The 19,141-nt window shown below is 43.6% G+C and overlaps 1 protein-coding gene across 1 annotated transcript in view; it reads right to left on the reverse strand.

Annotated features, from left to right (window-relative positions):
• PGBD5 (piggyBac transposable element derived 5) overlaps positions 1-19,141 on the reverse strand; it is a 74,059-nt gene that overhangs the window by 35,968 nt on the left and 18,950 nt on the right. The window contains exon 2 of the mRNA XM_030035273.1: positions 7,134-7,561. Coding sequence (XP_029891133.1) covers positions 7,134-7,561 — 428 coding nt within the window. The remainder of the gene's footprint in view (positions 1-7,133; positions 7,562-19,141) is intronic.

Here is a 19,141-nt window from a genome sequence, read left to right on the forward strand (position 1 = left end):
GCGGCTGCACACTTTCCTTTATACGCACTCCACTTCTTAACGGCTCATAAAACATTCACAGGACCATCTGAAAGCACTCTCATGAAATGTTCAAATTATACACCAAAATGCAGATGCGAGCAAGGAGAGCTGCACACAAAGCTATTTGTTCTTAAAGCTGCAGCTGCCCCATTTCCCCACTGAAGCCAAATCCTCTTCCCCTGTCAAGGTCCACACGAAACACCGCTCTTCCTTTCTGAAGGCCACCTGAGGCATTTCACATTTCCACCTCAGGGAATTCTGACAGCGTTTTGCAAATATTAAACGTGCCCTTATTTGCTTTTGCCTTTCTGCTTCTTCTGTGCAGAGGGGAGGACCGCATCCTTTGGGATGGGGTTGGATACACCAATAAGAATTCCTCAGCTTCTGGAAAGGCCCTCTTACCTGCCAGATCCCACTGAGTGGTGTGGTTCAACTGTTATAATCTCCCCCGCTGTAGGATGGAGAGCAGCAGAAAGAAAAGGCTGTATAAGCATCACTTAAGGACATTTTTTACCCTCTGTCATTAGCTCAGCTCCGTCCCTCTGCGCCACAGCATCAGCTCTTCTCACAGCAGCTCTACTGCATCCTGCTTACCCTTCACACTCTTTTTGCCTTCTAAGACACATTAAGGCCTGTCAGCCTTAAATTTAGAAAACAAATCTGAATTTTTAAAACCTCTCCCCATCTTCCTCTTCTCCCTGCCCACGCTCTGCCCTGCCTTCCCCTAGGACCCAGAGCTTCCCCTCCTTTCCCCTATCGTGAATGTTTAAGTCATTCCTATTTCTCCATAAGAAGACTAATGCTCCACTGAAGTCCCTACTGAACTGCTGGGAAGCAGGAACAAAAATGGAAACAGAGTAGGGCAAAATTTGCTGTTGCTGCAAAGAAGCGATGTGGACAGGCAGGGAAACTGAACCGAAAACCCTGGATCTTGCTCTTCTTGCTTCCTCCAGAGCGGGTGGGGAGACAACTGTTGTCACCCCTCCATATGCAACCACTGCTTCAACAGCTGTAAAGGACTTTGCAAGCAAGGCACTGTATGGGCTGTGCCTGCTGCTGGAACAGCTGATCCCCATCTTGTTTTCAAAGGGGGCAATTTGTTGCTTCTGGCACTGACATGGTTTTCTTACGACAAAAGTTAGCCCTGTTGCCACTGGCCAGTCCTATTAGTTTGTTCACTCTCCTCCATTCTCAGCCTCCTCGCTCCTCCTGTAATCTCAAATCCACCTCTTTGCCAAATCCCCATGCAAAGTGGTATTTGCTCCTTCCCCATTCCCCATTCTTGCTGTCGCAGCAATGACTGCTTTTCCTAGAGTGAGCTTACTGCCCCCATGGCATATTCTTTCCTGCTTCTCATCTTCCTAGATAAAAATCTAATTCCAGGCTTAATTGACTCCTACACGTATTCCTGGCTGCCTCTTCACCATCTTTGACTCACTCCCCAAGCCCTCCCCTCTTCCTGTTCTGAATTCCTTTGATGCAAGATATCTTGTGGATTTCTTCATAGAAATCATCCCCATGTTCTTCTCTCACATCCCCAGTTTTGTTCAGGTCTAAGAAGCTCCTCATCTAGTTGCTTTGCTCCCCACAGCTATCCCATTGTTTTTTTTTTTCCCTCTTCTTTATAGCCATTCTCGTCCCTGCTAGATCTTCTTGCCAAGCTTTAACTCTTTGTTTTCCCCTCAATATGTACATGCATTCCAAGTGCTGGAGTCCCATCTTGGAGTCTTCCCTCTCCACCAATTGCTCCATCTCACAACATCTTTCATTCACTGAACAAAACAGCTAGCCACTGTCAGGAGTGCCTGCCTTTCTTCTCCATTTTAGATCACCTCCAAAGCTCTTTCTACTCCACAGTTCCACCCATCCTGCTCTCACCACAGCCCAAACAGGCTTGTAGGCAAAGCCCAGAGCCACTAACTCTTTTGTACTTGGACTTCCTGGACTCCACTGCCTTAGATAATGAACCAACATGTCCTTGAGATAGCTTATCTTCTCTTAGCTCCATGGCCATTCCCAACACAGGCTGCCTCTTCAGCCCATCTCCTGGAGAAACTGCCTCAGCTTGCCTTGTCTCTGGCTTTTGGTGGGTACCATCCAGTTGCAGAGTCCCCTGCATGCACCTGCATGCACAGATTCAGGCGTTGCTTCTGCAATAGTAGCTTGTGCTTCTGCTTCTTTGCTCCAAAGCTCCTCCTGTCTTAACTAAATTCTCTGCTAGTATCTGACATCTCTGCTTGCATATCTAGTTGTCAGTTCTGATTTTATTACGCTGCATTTGAGAGCATCTCCCTTCCCTTAAGATAATCCCTTACTATGTCTTTTTTTGGTCATTGCAGACATCCCTCTCCTCCTGCTGCAGATCTCGCTGGCCAGTGAATCTGAATGTCAGTCTTTACCTCCAACTCCATGCAAGGTCTTCCGAGCCAGGCAGTGCCTGCATTTTCCATGCTTTCTGAGTAACAGCTCTAAAATTTTATTCATTTGAGAGTAACAACCCACCCACTGAGTCAGGTTTTCATCCAAGCCCACAGCCATTCTGCAACAGTTTTCCTTTTGGCCTCAACGTAAAGCAATCTTGCCCTACAGATTGCTGCTAGAAAGCCATTCTCCTAGTCCATCACACTGGCCACATCGCTTTTCTTTATTTCTCTCTGATAGCTCTTCTTCTCCAATGTATCAGACAGATTCTTTCTCTTCACTTTCAAAGACCTGTTTGGTCTATCCACATTTTAGTGATCCCCTTTGCCATCATTCAAAGGTTACCTCCCACCTCTGATGGGGCCATGATTTCACGCTCCTCTGCCCATTAGTTCAGTCTTCAATTGACCGTCTTTAAAGAAAAATCAGTTCTTACAGCACTCCATTACCATTAGGTAATTTAAAAATAGCCCTAAAGGTTCATCATTTTCTGCCGTCAAACTCTCCCTAAAATCTGGCTTCACCGGAGGATCAACAAGCCAAGAGCTACAGGACATCAGAAATTTACCTTGCTATTCAATATCCTTATTGCTCCTCTGTCTGCCTTTCTCTTACTCCACGTCTTATACTTGGCCGTCGTCCTCTGAATACTTACGTCTTTGTGTCGCCCTCACAGAAGCCCTAAGACAGAACAGTCCTGGTTTGGGACCAGCATCCTTACTCACAAAGAATCATTCTGAAAACAGTAAAAGTGAGATATAGAGGTGTGACTTGAGCAAGATCTTGTAATTCGGAAATGCCCAATACCAAATCAACATCTAATGATGAGGACACAAAAGAGCTACGAGTTCATCAGCCTGGTTTTGCCCCTCGGTGTTTTCAGAGAAGCTGTTGTGTCATGCTGTGAGCTGGTTTGGAAGAACTATGTTGAAACTGCTTAGCTGTACCCTATGATAGCACCAAGAGCGAAACACAAACAAGCCCCCATAGTGGCCATATTTTAGCACCATGCCTTTGGAGCAAGAGGTTAGAGTTACGTCTCTCTTTTTGCCAGGGAGTTCATTGCTGCCTGAGGTAAGGACTTCAGGTGGCCGTTCCCAGCTGACATTTCAATGGGCACATACAGAAATGTTTGGTTCCAAAATGCCGAAGAGAAGGTACTTTGCAGCGAGAGGGAGGAGGAGAGTGCCCGGAGTTGTACTCCTGACCTCTCCCACACCAGTCAGGGGCAGCCAGAGACAGCGATCCTGTCTAGTCACATCCCACTGACAAGCATATAAATACTCAGCAGGCACAGAAGGATATTTGCGCACTGATGTTATTTTCCTGAGCTCCTCTGGTTTCTGGAATTCATGTATATCCTTGGCGGGTGAGTACCCTTGAATTTGTTGCAGTATACCTCCTGAGCTCAGGCAGGGCATCTTCCCTGTCTCCAGGCTTCCACTCGTCAACAGCAGCACAGCTACAAAGCTATGTGGACCTCAGCAGCAAAGTGATGACACTGATGGCAGGAACTGACCCAAACCTCCGTCTCTTGTTGCTCAGGTAGAGGTGGCGATTATTTATACAGAAGATGCTGGGGAGGGATAGGATGCAGAGGATATTCCTGTCGTTCTTATACAATCTACGTCAGAACACCATTTTTTTTACTTCAGAAATTGAAGCTAGCACTGCTGATACACAATTATAATGTTCTGGGCTTTCAATACCTTCATAAGCTGGAGAGTAATTATTTCCTTTTGTTTGCTCAGTATATTTAGCAAAATAATTATAATTCACTAGACTGTTTTCTTTGTTTTGGTATATTGGCATAGTTCTCTCTTTCCCTCTGCTTCCTTTCATAGAAACCGTGGTGTCATTTTTGCATGCACATTTTGGAGCGGGGGAGGGGAGGTTACACATGAGAAAAAAACCCTAAATATTTTCTGAGACAGAAATTCCACTTAAAGGATCTTTTCCAGCTCTCCAAAAGGAAAATATCAAATCTGTAGAAGAAATAACTGTGAAAGCAGATGCTGCACTGCCTACCTGACACAGACGGCCTGCTCTGTCCGTAGGGCGAGTTAAACATGGCACCTTCCTAACCCATGTTCTGTGAGTCCACAGAGGAAGAAAATCGGTAATAAGTCTACCTACAAGCCCAACGGCTTTGCTGCATTCAACAGCAAGGAGTCCAAGTCATTCCTCTCCTTGATGCCACTTACGAGACAATAGCCTAAAGCTTGAGCATAGATCACGGCTCAGGCACAAACCATCCAGATACCATAAGTCTTATGTTTAAGATACAGGTATACCTTCAGCAATGAATCCATTTTGAACTTGGGATTCCAGGTATCACTGATCACAGAAACCTGGGCCCCTCTTCCCAGAACACTTTCAGAGGCAGCACATCCAAAAGCCCACCTGAATGGGTCTTTCCCCTTGTCTTTTCCCTTTGTTTCTGTGCAACTGGGTTATTATTTTTAATTATTTCTATTATTTCTCACTGGGCCTGACATTCTGGGTTTGATGTTTACTGCAGTCTGCTAATCTGTACTCAAGGCAATTTCCAGGGCGAGGTCTTTCCTGTTGTTTTGAGCAGATGGGTCCATGTCTCCCGAGACAGGTAGCGTGCAGCCCTGCCTGATGGCACCCAGGAGGACATTAGGCACAGGGCTCCTTTCGGGACGAGGCCTGGAACATCCCCCAGTAGGCTACCATTGCTACACTAGAGTATTTTTAACAACAGATTCAAATCCTTTTTCTTTCTCACAGAGTTATTTTTGAAACAGTATTTTAGTGCTTTTTGTTTCGCTCAATACCACTGAAACATGCTGCATAGAAATCACTGATGTAAACACTGAAAGGGAAGAGAGAAGTGGAGAGGGAAGCAACAGAATTGGGCTGTCACTTCTCCTTCCCCTCTCGCCCCCCTTTTTTTTTTAGAGTAGCATCTCCTTACCAAGGTCACCACAAGCATACATTTTGCTTGTGGAGATTTAGATGTCTTGCCACTGCAAATAGGACGCTATGATTTTGCCAATTCAGTTCTCAAACTTTGCTCGGGAGTGGGGAAGGGAGAAGGGATATACATGCAAATCAGATTTTATCCTTTAATGGATTTGCACTCACAGCATGTCCCACAGTAGACCATTATAAGCATTTACATTAGACACAGTGATCACATTTCTGAAGCCTTTATCTTCCGCCCATTGAAGTCAGCGGCCATAAGGATTAGATTTCATATCTTAATGAGAGCTTGGTCCCAACAATACCGTGTCTCTCACTGCCTGTTTTGTCTTGATGGAAATGTACCTTGCTGGCATGGCTTAGTGAGAACACTCCTCCCTCCTCCCTTCTCCCATCTCTACCGTAACAGCTTTTTAGACAGCTGTGTTGTCCTGATTATACAGGTATGATTTTTATTGTCTATAAAATAGAAAAAAACTGTAATCACTCCCAATTTACTTTAGGTGCACTTCAATGGATGTGATGCATCTATATCTTTATTAATTTTGTGCAGCGGGCAAAAATGTGATGCTTCAGAGGGGAAACAGGAAGAAAAAGAGGAAGATGGACACAACACCCTTTCCAAATGTCTAGGTGAAATCTTTATACTCTGAAAACAGAGAGTTGATTGAAAAGTTATTTCAAGTAGTAACATATTTCATGCTTATTCCTTTTTCTTTCCAGACTTCTGAACATGGCCAGTAGGAACAGCTCCAAAAGGAGATCATTTATAGTGGAACAAAGTTTAAATAGTTTATGATGAATATTAAGAAATGATTTCTTTGCACTTTTAATTAAAAAAAAAAGTATTCAACTGTACAGCTGCAGTCAGACATCCACCAGCTACATACATTTCTATGTTTAGTTCCTTACATTGTCTGCCCAGTCTACAGAGCAGACTCCCTACAGAATGGCCCTCTGCTGTACCCCTAATTGTATCTGGAAATGAAAATTCATTGGAATCCTGTTCACTTTTATTCCTGGTAGCCTGGAAATATTTCCAGTTCACTGGCACTTTGGTTGCAAATCCACAATCAGTAAGTTCTTCCACAGAAGCATCACACATCATTAAAAACCAGGGCTGGCACAAGGCACAGGCAGTGCTGCTGAGGGCAGCTGACAACCGCAGCGAGAGAAGGCACTTGCCCCCCTGCTTATTTTCCCTTTGCCCAGTCACGGGGAGGCAGCTGTGCTGCTGGACCATACGGCAAGCACCTACTGCTAGGGTCAGGGCCAGTCATTCCTAGCAAAGTCAGCTCCTGCATCCCACGCTCAGCCTGTAGCGGGAGCAGCTACAAGTTCTCCCTCCAGCCCAGCAGCACCAGCTCTGCCCTTTCCACTCGCCCTCACAGGAGCAGCCTGCAATCTCCCATCCTCAGGATAGCAAAACCTGGTGGTGCTAACCTCACTGAGAAGTCTCCAGGCCTGTTTAGACCACTAAAGCAAACAGCCCCAGCTCGCAGAGCATCATTCCTATTGCAACATGCCAGGTAACCTGCACTGCAGAGCTGTAAGTCAAACATTGCTGAGCACTCGCATAGGACAGTGCTGCTTTCTCTCATGTTCCACGGAGGCACCGCAGCACGGCTTCACGCTGTGAAGCCGCAGCTCTTTCTCCCGACCGCTGTGCTCTGCAATTTCAGTCAGCGAGACAACCTAGAGCACGTAGGTTAAATGTTCCCCGCCAATAGGTTAACTCTTACCTGGGCTTGCGAAGGTCTGAAAGCGGAGTCAAAGCCATTCTGCAGAGAATCCAGAAAAGGCTGGATTTTGTAGAGGCCATGTGTTGTCTGGCTCGAGCGGAAGGCCACAATGTGGAAGTACTTCAGGATCTTCTCAAACCGTGATTGTGTCATGATAAGTGCAATGCTCTTGTTGCTGTAGAAGCCGCTGCTCCAGATGCTGAGAACGGACTCACAGTGGTGGATGCTGGTTGATATCATGTAGCCTAAGAAGGCCTTCATTTCCGTCAAGGTGACGTCAATCCAGGCATCGTCACTACCAAACCTCTCCTGGTACTTCTTGGCATACATGTTGGTTTGGACCACCATATTCTTTAGTACGTTGTCAGGGACAAAGAGTTGAAAAAAGTCCATGGCACTGGCAGTCAGGGGCATTTTTCGTGTTGGACCTAGGATAAAAGCAAGAAGAGAGGATAAGCTCACTCCCGATCGTCACAAGGCATGTCCGATACCAGCAATTTAAAGCAGGATTAACTCTCCTAAAGCAGGAAAACAAGGCCAAGGTGATGGCATGTCAGCTAATTCCTTTGAAAGTGTACCCACTGTCTGACAGATGTCATCAGGAAACTCCCCCCCTATATTCTCTGTCTTCCTCTGATATGATACAAATACAACACATTGAATAGTTTCTTCCTCTGCTCTGCACACTCATTAGTTTGTAGCATGCAGGTCTGTGAGGCAGCACGCATTTAATTTTTCCACTTATACACTATCTGTACTTTTTACCCTCAGCATCTGTTTTGGCCTTTTTCTGGATAGTCTTTTACTTGTCCATATGCACGTCAAAGCAGTGTCTTCCTCAAAACAGCCCAGAAGGAAGGTCTCCGAGCCCTCCAGAGCAAGAGTGCTGCCCCCATCCCAGCTGACATGATTCTGGGCACTAGAACCTGATCCCACCTTTCCTTTTGCACCTCCAATTCCTGCCCAGTTCACTGTCATTAATCCTGTGACTTTCAAATCTGCTTCTGCTCCACACACAGAGCCATGCAGATCATGTCTGTGTGCTTTTGAGTTCTGTGTCTCTGCCACCACACTGGAGCCTTATCCTGCATTCTGACATCCCCAAGAGAGCACGTTACCAGAACAAGTCAAAGACACCACGTGGCTACTGTCACCGTCCCACATCACAGGGAATATTTTTAGCATTACAATGCATACGCTGGTCCTCTTCCTCCCATAATGTAATAAGCCTTGCAGTCCCATGCTGTCATTACTCTAACTTTTCACTGATCTTACACCTTCTCTGCCAGTTTCAACTATTCCATAAGAAACGGAGGGAAAAAAAAAGGGGGGGGGAGGCTCTAAGGGTTGGCAGCACTGTATCAGTGTAACAAGGTTATCCAGTCAGACACCAGACTACATTAAGCTGAATTAGGAACATCGAGCCTGCTATACCAGGGATGCAGACACCAGTCCTTACAGCCCTCTCTCCTCTAATCCCTTCCATAAGCTAATTAAGCTCCATTTTAAAAGCAGTGTTTTTCTTGCTCCCACCCTGTGGCAGTGCTTTAGTCTCTAGGTGAGGACTATGGAGACGGGAACATTCGCTATTCTCCCACCAAAGCAGTGAAATTCTATACACCTGAGACGGGCAGCGTGGACAAATCCAATGGATAGGGCAATGATTAAGAGCAGTTCTACATCCCTGTGCAAAAGATAGCGTCCTGATTATAACCCCAAACTAAGAGTTGGATCCAATAAATACTGCGCCTTAATTTAACAGCCTTCAGCCTTGGGACTGTCTGAAAAACACTCTTCCTGATCAAAAGCAGGAGGCACACAGCTTCTCATTTGAAGTTCTGCCTAACAAGAGTGAGTCTTCATTGCACTATGTGGCTGCTTGGATCTCAGCGTCAGCTCTCCCAGCTGAATCAGAGCACGAGATTTCCCATTCTACAATCTGGCCCTGCAAAGATCCACTACCGTGTTGGTCAGGTCACATTCTCCAGTTCCCCTGTATCTCAGGGCACATCCTTAGTTACAGCAACAGCTATAGCTTGCAGAAATTTTGCATGAAACAGTATTAAGAGGAACTACACAAATACTGTGGTTGGACTTGCTCTTAAGCCTTAATGTTTGGGTGCACTCTGGAGAACTCAAGCTATTAGGACAGCAAAAATAGCACCAAGACATTGAAAGAGTGAACCTTCAGATTGCAAAGAATGCCAAAAAACCAAACAAAAGTAGTTGGGTTTTTTGTTGGGTTTTTTTTCCGAGTGCAGTGGGGAAAGAAACATATATTTAAAGATCACTTTCCAATTTTAATTTGTGAGATTGAGAAACTGGAAGTAAACAGTTCAGTTGAAAGCACATTCCTCTATATAGCAAGACCAGAGTAAAGAGCCCCACACAAACCATGTTCTGGTAAGGACAGAGCAGAAAATTTCAGCTTAAATGATAAAAGGTTTTCATTATGAAGTGAAAACTATCAGGTTATCATAGATATACTTACTTAACCTTTAACTGCTATTGCAATAAAAAGTCTCTTAACAAAGACTTCTCTTCTTTTGATCAGATTTATATTCTGCTAGCACCCACTAGACTGTTATAGCTGACGTAAAATGCTCCACAAATGATTCTGTATGAATGACTTACAGCACATCACTTCCTTCTTCCCCACAACTTAATCAAGTTTTGACATTCTACAGTAGATATGGCCTTCTGATAACAACACACTGCACAGAGTATATTCCTAGTTATACATGAATCCTTGAGTAGCTACTGAATTCAACTCCAGTGCCCAGGCAACCTTCGAGGTAGAACATAGAGATAGTTTGTAAATTCTTGCCTTGAGAAGCAGAAGCTGGGAGTGGGGATAACATTTTAGCAAACAAGATGCATTCATAAAGCATTAACTCTTATGAAGTTAAATACGTTGGTCATGAGACAGGTGGATATGGACAATAGGTATGTACTGGACTCCATCTTTAGGAAGTCAAGAGTAGTCAGAAGCACAAAAAGGTACTTTTGATGTAATTAAATTTCCAGTAGCTGCACAAGTTTACCTTGAAAAGTGATTATGGAAAAATGCCAGGTATACTGGATAGGACAATCCTTTCTTACCCAGCAGTTCTGCTCCAGCCACACAGAATCTCCTATCTGCTCTCCTTCTCGAAATAAATATGCAAGATTTGTATCCCATTGGTCATGCAGAACCCACACAGCTCTAAAAGAGTGAGCTGAATCACTTTCTGACTCAAACATCAACCTAATTGTTGACTAAATATAATTCTGAAAGCCCCTGTATAATCTCATTGTCTTAAAAAACAGCCTTTATTGGCAAAGTGAGCACAATTGATTCATAATTTACTGATATGCAATAAAACAAGAGTGACATTGAATTTCTGTAGGAAGAGAACTGAATTTTTAACATGAATTGGGTTTTGCATAGTTAATGACTAGCCTAAAATAAATTATTTAAATATGACTTTCTATCTAAGTACACAAATATATCCCATATATAGAGCCAACTGCATAAGAAACTTAAATAGCAAATTTGTACTTTTTTAGGATTTTTACATTGACTTAAATGGCACTTACCCAGAAAATACTGATATGAAAAGAGTTCAGTGTCCCATACATGCACCGTTTACCTTTCAAAGCTTTACTCGGTCAAATAAAATAGTGGCTTTGCCTAGACTTCCATTCTCAGAATGAATATACAATTATGACTGTATGTAAAATTCAATTTTTCTCTCTCCTCTGCCCTAAAGTGTGTGCATGGAGAATATATTTATTTACATAGATTTTTTTGCTTTAAAAACCAATCAGGATCTCCAACATAAGTTATAGAGTCAGAGCAGAAAAGCACTCCTGGAGTTTCCAAAGATGCAGCTAGACCCAGCATTCTGTGCACACTGACAGTGGGGACAGAGCTCTACTGAGTAACCTCTGGCTGGGCAGCGCACACGGCAGCACTAGCATTTTGCGCTTGCTTTAAGTGACTCTGCAGAACATGGAAAACAACATAAGCTTCCTTTGTTACGATACAACGTGCACAGACAAACTCTCCTTCTCCCTTCTTACCCTGTCTATCAGCAAAAATCTGCATGTGCAATTGGCAGCAATCACCTTGCAAGTCACTACTGCTACTAGATCCTATTTTGACCAGATTGGTTCCATTTTCTGTTTTGTACTCGGAAGGAATGTCACCCCCAGAGCCATAGCTATTTAAATTGTGAGAACAGACTCAAAATAAATGAAGAATCTAAGCAGGGAGAGCCATTTGTGTTTCCATCCTGGAGATGGGACTGTGGAGCGGACGCTGGCACCTCGCCCTCCGACTGCGCGCACTGCAGAGCCCATTTTGGCTCAACTCAGCTCAGCGCAAACTGCAGCAGCCTCGCTGGGTCCGATGCCTAGCGAGACAGCAGGCTGCACGCTCAATTTCTCGGCAAACATACACATTGCAGAAAAACCAGAAAGATTTAAGAAAAAGTTCACATGAAACTTCTGTGTAACCATCCTTCGAGCAGACCCTGCGCGTCCTCCTACAGTCTTTGGTCTTCCCTGTCGGACGGATCCCCACCACTCACATTCTTCCCCCTGCTCCAATCCCACCCGTGTTTCTAGCCTTCCTTACTGAGCAGCACGTTAGGAAAAAAAATAAGAACTCTAAGTCAATTAACTGCTTTTTCCTTACTTAACTGGTTTGCAGGACTAAGTAATTTGAGTACATTTTTAATAGGTTAATTTATCCTTTTCCATTGTTCCTGTTCTGATTGGCAACCTGTTATTTAGTAGCTCAGAGTTCACAGACTCAGAATAAAAGATGGAAAGTTTCAAAACCTACTGTAATCTATCAGTGCTTGCAACATAACGTACAAATCTTAAGGAGGTCAAAAGCGTTGTCATTTTGGGCAGGATAAATCAGATGTGCAAGAAGAAAATGCAGCAGAAGAAAATTCTCCTTTTGCTCTGCTGTGCAAAAGACTTAGCGCTCTCATTCAAAGTGTAACTGAGGTTCATGATAAATTACCCATTACGTTGATAGGTCTAGGTATTACCATATGTATGGCAATCCAAATTGCATGGTTTGGAAACAAATGTTGTACAGAACTAATCCAGGGTAGACTTTGAAATTAATTTAACTTCATTAACAACTGGGCAGACCCCAATACCTCTGAATGAGGCACAGGAGTGGTAGAAGCATCAGTTTAAGAATTTAGAAGTCATTTTATTGTCCTCTTTGAGCAAAAATCTAACAACTTCTAGCCACGCATGAGGGTAGCACATTTAGGTGTATTGTATACAGATGCAAACCTAAGAAAAAACTATCCAGAACCTGTTATTTTTTGGCAATTGGGAAGTATTTTCTCCTCTGACATATGGCACAGCTTTCAAAGACCAGGGTTTGAAAAGCCAATTAATTCCTTTTTCCTAAGTCCATGCAGTTAGAGACTGTTTTATATTCCTGAGAAGTTACCTTTCCAAAAGTACACAACATGATTTTGGGGCCTTATTTAAAGAATATCAAAAAATGCTGACAGAAGATTTCTGTCAGAAAATACACATTCATCAAAAAAATCATGATGTTTTCATGGAAAGTGTCAATTGATGAAATATGACAGACAGTGTAAACAGTTTTTCATCCTTCTCAATGAGTAGAGACCAATACAAAAAGCTGAAAAAATACCAACAAAATCAAAAACAATGTTCCAGTATTTCCCAAGTGAGGTTTTTCAGAATTTCGGTTTCACACTAAGTTCCCTCCTGTAAGCTTTGGAAGAACTGGAGATTATCTGGCTTGCCAGAAAATCAGTTTTCATATCAGCTCTATTCTTAATGGCCTGGAAGAAATGTACATCAGACCATTCTCAAACCATAGCCAGTTTGACAGCCTTATGACAAGCCTGTCAAGACAGCTTGAAGTAAGTGCATGTAACAGTTCTCTTCTGAATTTTATTCCAGTTTATTTCAGATACTGCTCTCCTGTAGGAACTGGGCAGCAAGTATCCAGGTCTTTACTGTAGGATATTATGCTGCATGTATTTCGTTCATTAAAAAAAGCAACCAAAGCTTCAGTGACAAGTCTATTTTGCCAAGTCAAAGGAGTCATCCTAATTTATACCAGCTGTGGTTCTGACCAATATTTTAGAGCAAGTAGATGCTTGCTTTTGTTATTTTGGTAGGTAATCTAACTTTCCTTTAGGACTGCCTAGCACAACAATTCTATATAAATGATCAAAACATGAGCCATCCTGTGCAGTTGCTTGGAGCTCAGAGACAACCTACAAGGGTGCAATAAAAAAACCCAAACCAAAACAAAACAAAAACCACAACTCCCAAACAGACACTTTATTGGCTTTCTTACACGAGAAAGAAGAAACTGGACGTAGTCCTTCCAAAGATGGTTCTCTTCTTAGACCATAAGGGCTCTCTCAGCAGCTCATGCTTCTGGGTAAGTTTTTACCAGGTCACCTTCCCCCAGAAGCTTACTTTGCTCCCTTGCCTGGGCACTCAGTAGCACACACTTTTGCTCGACATTTGGTTTCGGTTAAGTTTATTCCAAGCTATTTAGCAAAGCGTGATTTGACTGCACTTTTCCAACCTCTATAAGTAAGCCTTTGACAATGCCTCCACGTCTGTATGTAATAACCGTAGTCACAAAAATTGTTCCAAACAGCTTCCGTGAAAGGGCACTTTCTCTTCCCTCCCCAGCATTAAAAAGGATTGTTTTCCTCACAGCGTCAGCAATGAAGTGATCCACACATTGCAATCTGACTTCTATCCATAGAGATAATTGAGAGCCGGGTCTAAAAGCAATCCAAGGACAAATGAAGGAGGACTGAAAATCAGCGCACAGCTGCTCCGTGCTGACTCTGATCAAAAGGGTCCCTGGCCTCCACACCAGACAGCGCTGAGTTATGACAAGTTAAATAAAGAACTTACTTAGTAAACCAAACAGTAAAATTTAAACTAAATGGTAAAATTTAGCAAAGTATTTAGTAAACTAAGGAACTTCCTGCAGTTCAGCTTGTTTCCCTGCTGTACACTGCATCCAGATTCTCATCTAGCTTTCTTCAGCATTATAGCAAAACCCTTGAGAGTCAAGTCTAGCATGTCAACCTGACATAGGTCAGGGACAAGTAATGTACCTGTTCCCACCCAACACAAGACAGCCTTCCCACTCGACGTGACAGTGGTCTCCCAAGGCCCAGGGTGATAACCAAAGCACCCTGCCCATTCCTCCTGCCCCATGCTGCTGCGTGCTACCTGGCAGTTCAGCCCAGAAAAGATGAAGAACTTCAGCTGAGCACCAAGAACAAGACTGGAATGCCAAGGGTAAAGAATTCTGGCTGTCACTCAGCAGCTTACCATGTGTGATAAGACACTGTATGAAAATAGTTAAATTTCTGGGCATTTTCAGGGGACCAAGCAGGCAGGTCTTACTTACACCTTTCCCATTGACCAAATGTATGCTGTGCCACCAACAGCATTGGTCTGAGAATGAGAACACGAGAGATGTTGCGGCAGTCTTCCATGGAAGCGTGGCTTCTTGTAGATTTAAGCCACGGTCAAAAAACATTTAATTAAGAGAGTATTCTTCGTGTTTACCATCATGTTTTAAAGCTACAAAGCCTTCAAGCTGTGACAAGTGAAGTAGAAAGAATAAAAAGCCCATTGCAGGTAATGTTGACACCTTTAATTATATACTTACTTAATTTCTGTGGCGAGATCTTACAACCTACCAATCACCATTATCAACATCCAACAGAACCTCCCAAACACTGGAACAAGATCCTTACGGTTAAAATAATTCAAAAAAGCCAAACACCTTAAAGCAGCAGTCAGCACTGAAACAGTACCGTATCGCGTCATCTTACATAATCCTTTGCACATTATTCATTTGGCTGTGGGACTGAACACACTTGTCCCTCGTCAGGGGAATTCCTGCTGCAGCAGCTTCCATAGCAAAAGTCCATTAGACTTTCTTTTGCCACTGCAGTTTTCTGTTAACATTTTACTGCACTCGACCATCAGAGCAGATTGGCAGCTCCTGGCAGTCCAGCTGACACTGAGCATATCTAGCAGGTTTAAAGACAACCATCAACGTGCTGACTTCATACATCAACTGTAATACAGCTTTCGGTAGACCACAGAGGAGTTACACATCTGGCTGTAGACACAGCTGTGCACATTTATGAAATAACTCTACAAAGCAGCATGGATAGTTTTATGTCAGCACCACTTCCATTACCAGCTGGGTGACCCTCATAACTAAATCCCAGAAGGCTGCTTTGGGGTGGTCCCATGGGGGGATCCCCCTGCACTGGCAACTCTTACAGATGCAATCCACCTTTTCATCTTTCTCTCCCGGGCTCCTGGTCTGTTCTAGTGCACACTGTTCACAAATACCATTACGCACATGCAACTTGCTCCTTTCCAGCAATTTAAAAATAAAAATCCACCTGTATAAGTATTAGCAATATTTGATGTCAGGACCCTGCCTCCAAATGGAGGGATTTTGCATTTGAAGAAGCAAAAATAGCCTAGTATGTTTTCCAGGCAAATCATCAGGACATTTCATTTCTCTTTTGTAAATAAAAGTCAATAAGCAAGTGACCCAACTAATGAGATGCTGAAAGCCTTCAAGTCAACTCCCCCATTTGCATGCAACACATATGCCACTGAAAAATGAACCTCTCATATTTGAGCAAGTCTCATAAGGAAATGGTTTTCGGCTTTGCTCAAAAATTGATTATTTAAAAAAAAAAAAAAAAGAATGTATCAACTGGAAATTCAGACAGTTCAGTAAGAACAGTTCATGCAAGAACATTCATTTCAGTACAGAACCTCCTAGTGATTCATCTCCATCCTACAAGAGCTAAGGTAGCTACAGTAGCGGTCTTTGCAATTGCTTCCCAGCAGCTACAGCCTTTTCTGGAGAAGACAGAGAATAGTTGTTAGGGTTAAGCACATAGTCCCCAAAGCATTCGATGCTACTTCCCATGAACAGAACTAAGCACCTACTGCCGCACCCACTTGGGAGAGGGTAATGAGCAGGGTGCTCTTGCTGCAGCCCGGCTAGAAGAGCTCAAAACCCAGAATCTGCCCAAGGAAGTTGGTGCCAGGAGCTCCATGGGGATTATACTCAGGCTTTTTTTCCAAACCTGCTTCCTTTGGGTTGTAACAGCCTCCCTTGGATTTTACTGCTTGCTGTAGGAAAAGTGTGCACATGCATTTCTAGGTGAGCTTCATGACCTGCCCAGTAAGACAAGGTTTCTCTGCTGTGATCACCCCAGACTAGGATGCAAAGGAGCTCTTGTCACTTTAGAGATCATAATAATAAAATAAATCAACACTTCAGTCACAGGCACCCTCATTTGAAGGCTGCACCACCTCTATCAAAGAAGATCATAACGCATTTGCATTTACACAGCTGCTTTTAAACTTGTAGTTTCCCCACTTTATATTCTCCATGTTCCTCCCCAACACTCTCAAAAACCTTGGGACAAGCAGTTACAAGCCACACGTTCCTCATTGGTGCATTAGGCTTAGGGGCAGATGAAAGCCTAAATATTTTCTTAGGACACCTAAGATGTAAATGGAGGTCATGTATTTGCAATCCTTGCTAGGGCCACGGCTCCTTTACACATGCACAGGATGCAATTTCTCCTCTTTTACTCCTGCCCCTGTTGTTAGACTGCCTTTTTCCATCCTTGTTCTGCCTGCCCTTAGAAGTGACCAGTGCCAGAGGCTGTCTGAACATCTGAACTCAAAATAGCCAAGCGGCTGGAAAGTTCAATAAATGACTTCTATATACCATGCACATCAACATCCCTAATCCTCTTACCACATGCAGGATACATGACACACTCCACAGCACTCCAACTGCTTAGGCTTCCTAATAACTCATAAATGCACAACTTCTCAGTTTTAAGAAACCAGAGCATTTCTTCAACATCAAAGTGTGAAGAAAAACAAAAAAGCAGTCATCTGTGCAAAAAGGTGGATTTATTACTTGTACTGCCCGTGTTACCTCCAGGGTAATGCAGACATGTTTACAAACCACTGTACCCCCAGGGAAGGCTTTCAGGGATTTGTATCTGCACAGAACAAGCCAGAAGCACAACTCGGAGCTAAACAGCGCATGAAGTCGGAGTGGGATGCTCAGCAACACAGCACCGCTCCTGCAACCTCTGCCCAGCTACTGTGTGCAGCCAGCGTAACTGCTCAGCACCCAGCAGCCAGTTCCCCCCACGGCCCACGCCGTGCTGCACAGCTCCCAGGGTGCGAGCAGACCAGGAACTAGGTCATGGAACTAGGTTTGCAAAGAAGAGGATCATGGGTCTTCACCCATAGCCTTTCAGGAGAGATGCTTGTTACTTTGGAGCCAAAGTCCATCTCCTCAAACACGGACTTAGTATGCTGCACTCTGAGATCAAGCAGGGAAAAGATTTAAGGTCATCGGACAGGCACTGCTTACTGGTAGCCATCCATCACACCAGGTCACAGCTACACTTGGAGGTCATCTTCTCCACGCTTGTTGGGGGCTGCCAACATATGAACCAATAAAAGCTGAAAGACCTCGTAGGATTTAATCACTGTAAGAACATAGCTCAGCTTACAAAATGAGGAAGTAGCTTGTATTTCTCATTTTGGACCTAGCCACAACAGAGATTTCATACAGCAGAGATGTTCAAAGAACTTCATGCTGTGCTCCCATAAAAAAAAAAAAAAAAAAAAAAAAGGTTGTTGGTGATGAAATCTGGGTCATATTAAGTAGTGGAGTGGAAGACAAAGCCAATAAATCTTTCTGCTATATAAAAAACAGGCCCAAACATCAGCTCCTTGAATCTGCAGGTATAATTATACAGGATGCATCTGCAAGGTAAATTTAAATTAACGACATGGGAACAACCACTGCAAAGCGTGTCCTTCTGTCTGCCAAGTGCCAAGCACTTCACATTAAGGATTCCTACAGAGGCTTCTGGGCATTATCACAACAGAAATAATAGCTTCCCATTCTGTAACCACGGATTAGGACATTTATAGCTCAAGACCTCAGTGACTGGAGCTTCACATTTCCTAACTATATTCTTCCTCTTATAGAAGAAGTGTGTAGTCTTCACAGTAGGGTTCAGAACAGATCTTTGGATTACTATACCAGAGCTAAATCCTCCACGATTTGGAAAAATCTGTCTGGAACAAAAGCCTGTGACTGATTAGAGGCCATAGGCAGAGTCAATGGCATGCTTAAGATAATGTTTTACTAACATAGTAATAAGGAAGTTTCTGAGTATGTTTTTTGCTCTGTAAACCCTGGCCCCATGTCCTGTCCTGCATGCTCTTATCTACTTACAGATTGATTTTCTTAAAGGGGAAAGATGGCTGCTGTTTTCGTATCAGGCTGGCTTATGATTTCATGATATGATGGAGTATATTTACTCGGGCACAAGTAACTGGAAAAGTTCCCATTTAAATAAGGGCTGTGAATTTTGACTGCTGCTCAAAGATGGAAGTAGTGCTTCCCTTCCAAACTGCCTGCCCACCAAGTCAGAACAAGTATTTCCTGAGTTCAGGAACTGGGAGTCAGCCTCCCTGAATGTTTTACTCGGTGACTGATATGCTCTGCTATCTTAGGCTAATCGTATCATCTGTGCTTCTGGCTTATCCATATCTCAGGCTGGCACTGGGACCTATGCCCTGTTTTCCTTTGCTCCATTCTGCACATTCCCAGCCTTCCCCAGCTGCTTGCTGTTATCTGACCCTGACCTTCCCCACCCTTCCTCCTGCGTTTTTGAGGCACTGCCATACCTCAAAGTTTCCCATTCTCTTGGCATTTCACTTAAGTGATGAGATGAGGCTTATGGTAGTATGAATTCCTCAAGCCTACAACTGCTGTTTCTAAGGATACATGTTTTGAGACAAGGATTAGCTGTCAGATAAAAAAGGTTGTCAGCTAGGTCAGCATTGGTTAGGAGCGTGTCCAACTGTATGTTATTCAGTTGTAAGTCACAGAATAA

Source organism: Aquila chrysaetos, chromosome 13, assembly GCF_900496995.4.
Source record: "Aquila chrysaetos chrysaetos chromosome 13, bAquChr1.4, whole genome shotgun sequence".
NCBI lineage: Eukaryota > Metazoa > Chordata > Aves > Accipitriformes > Accipitridae > Aquila > Aquila chrysaetos.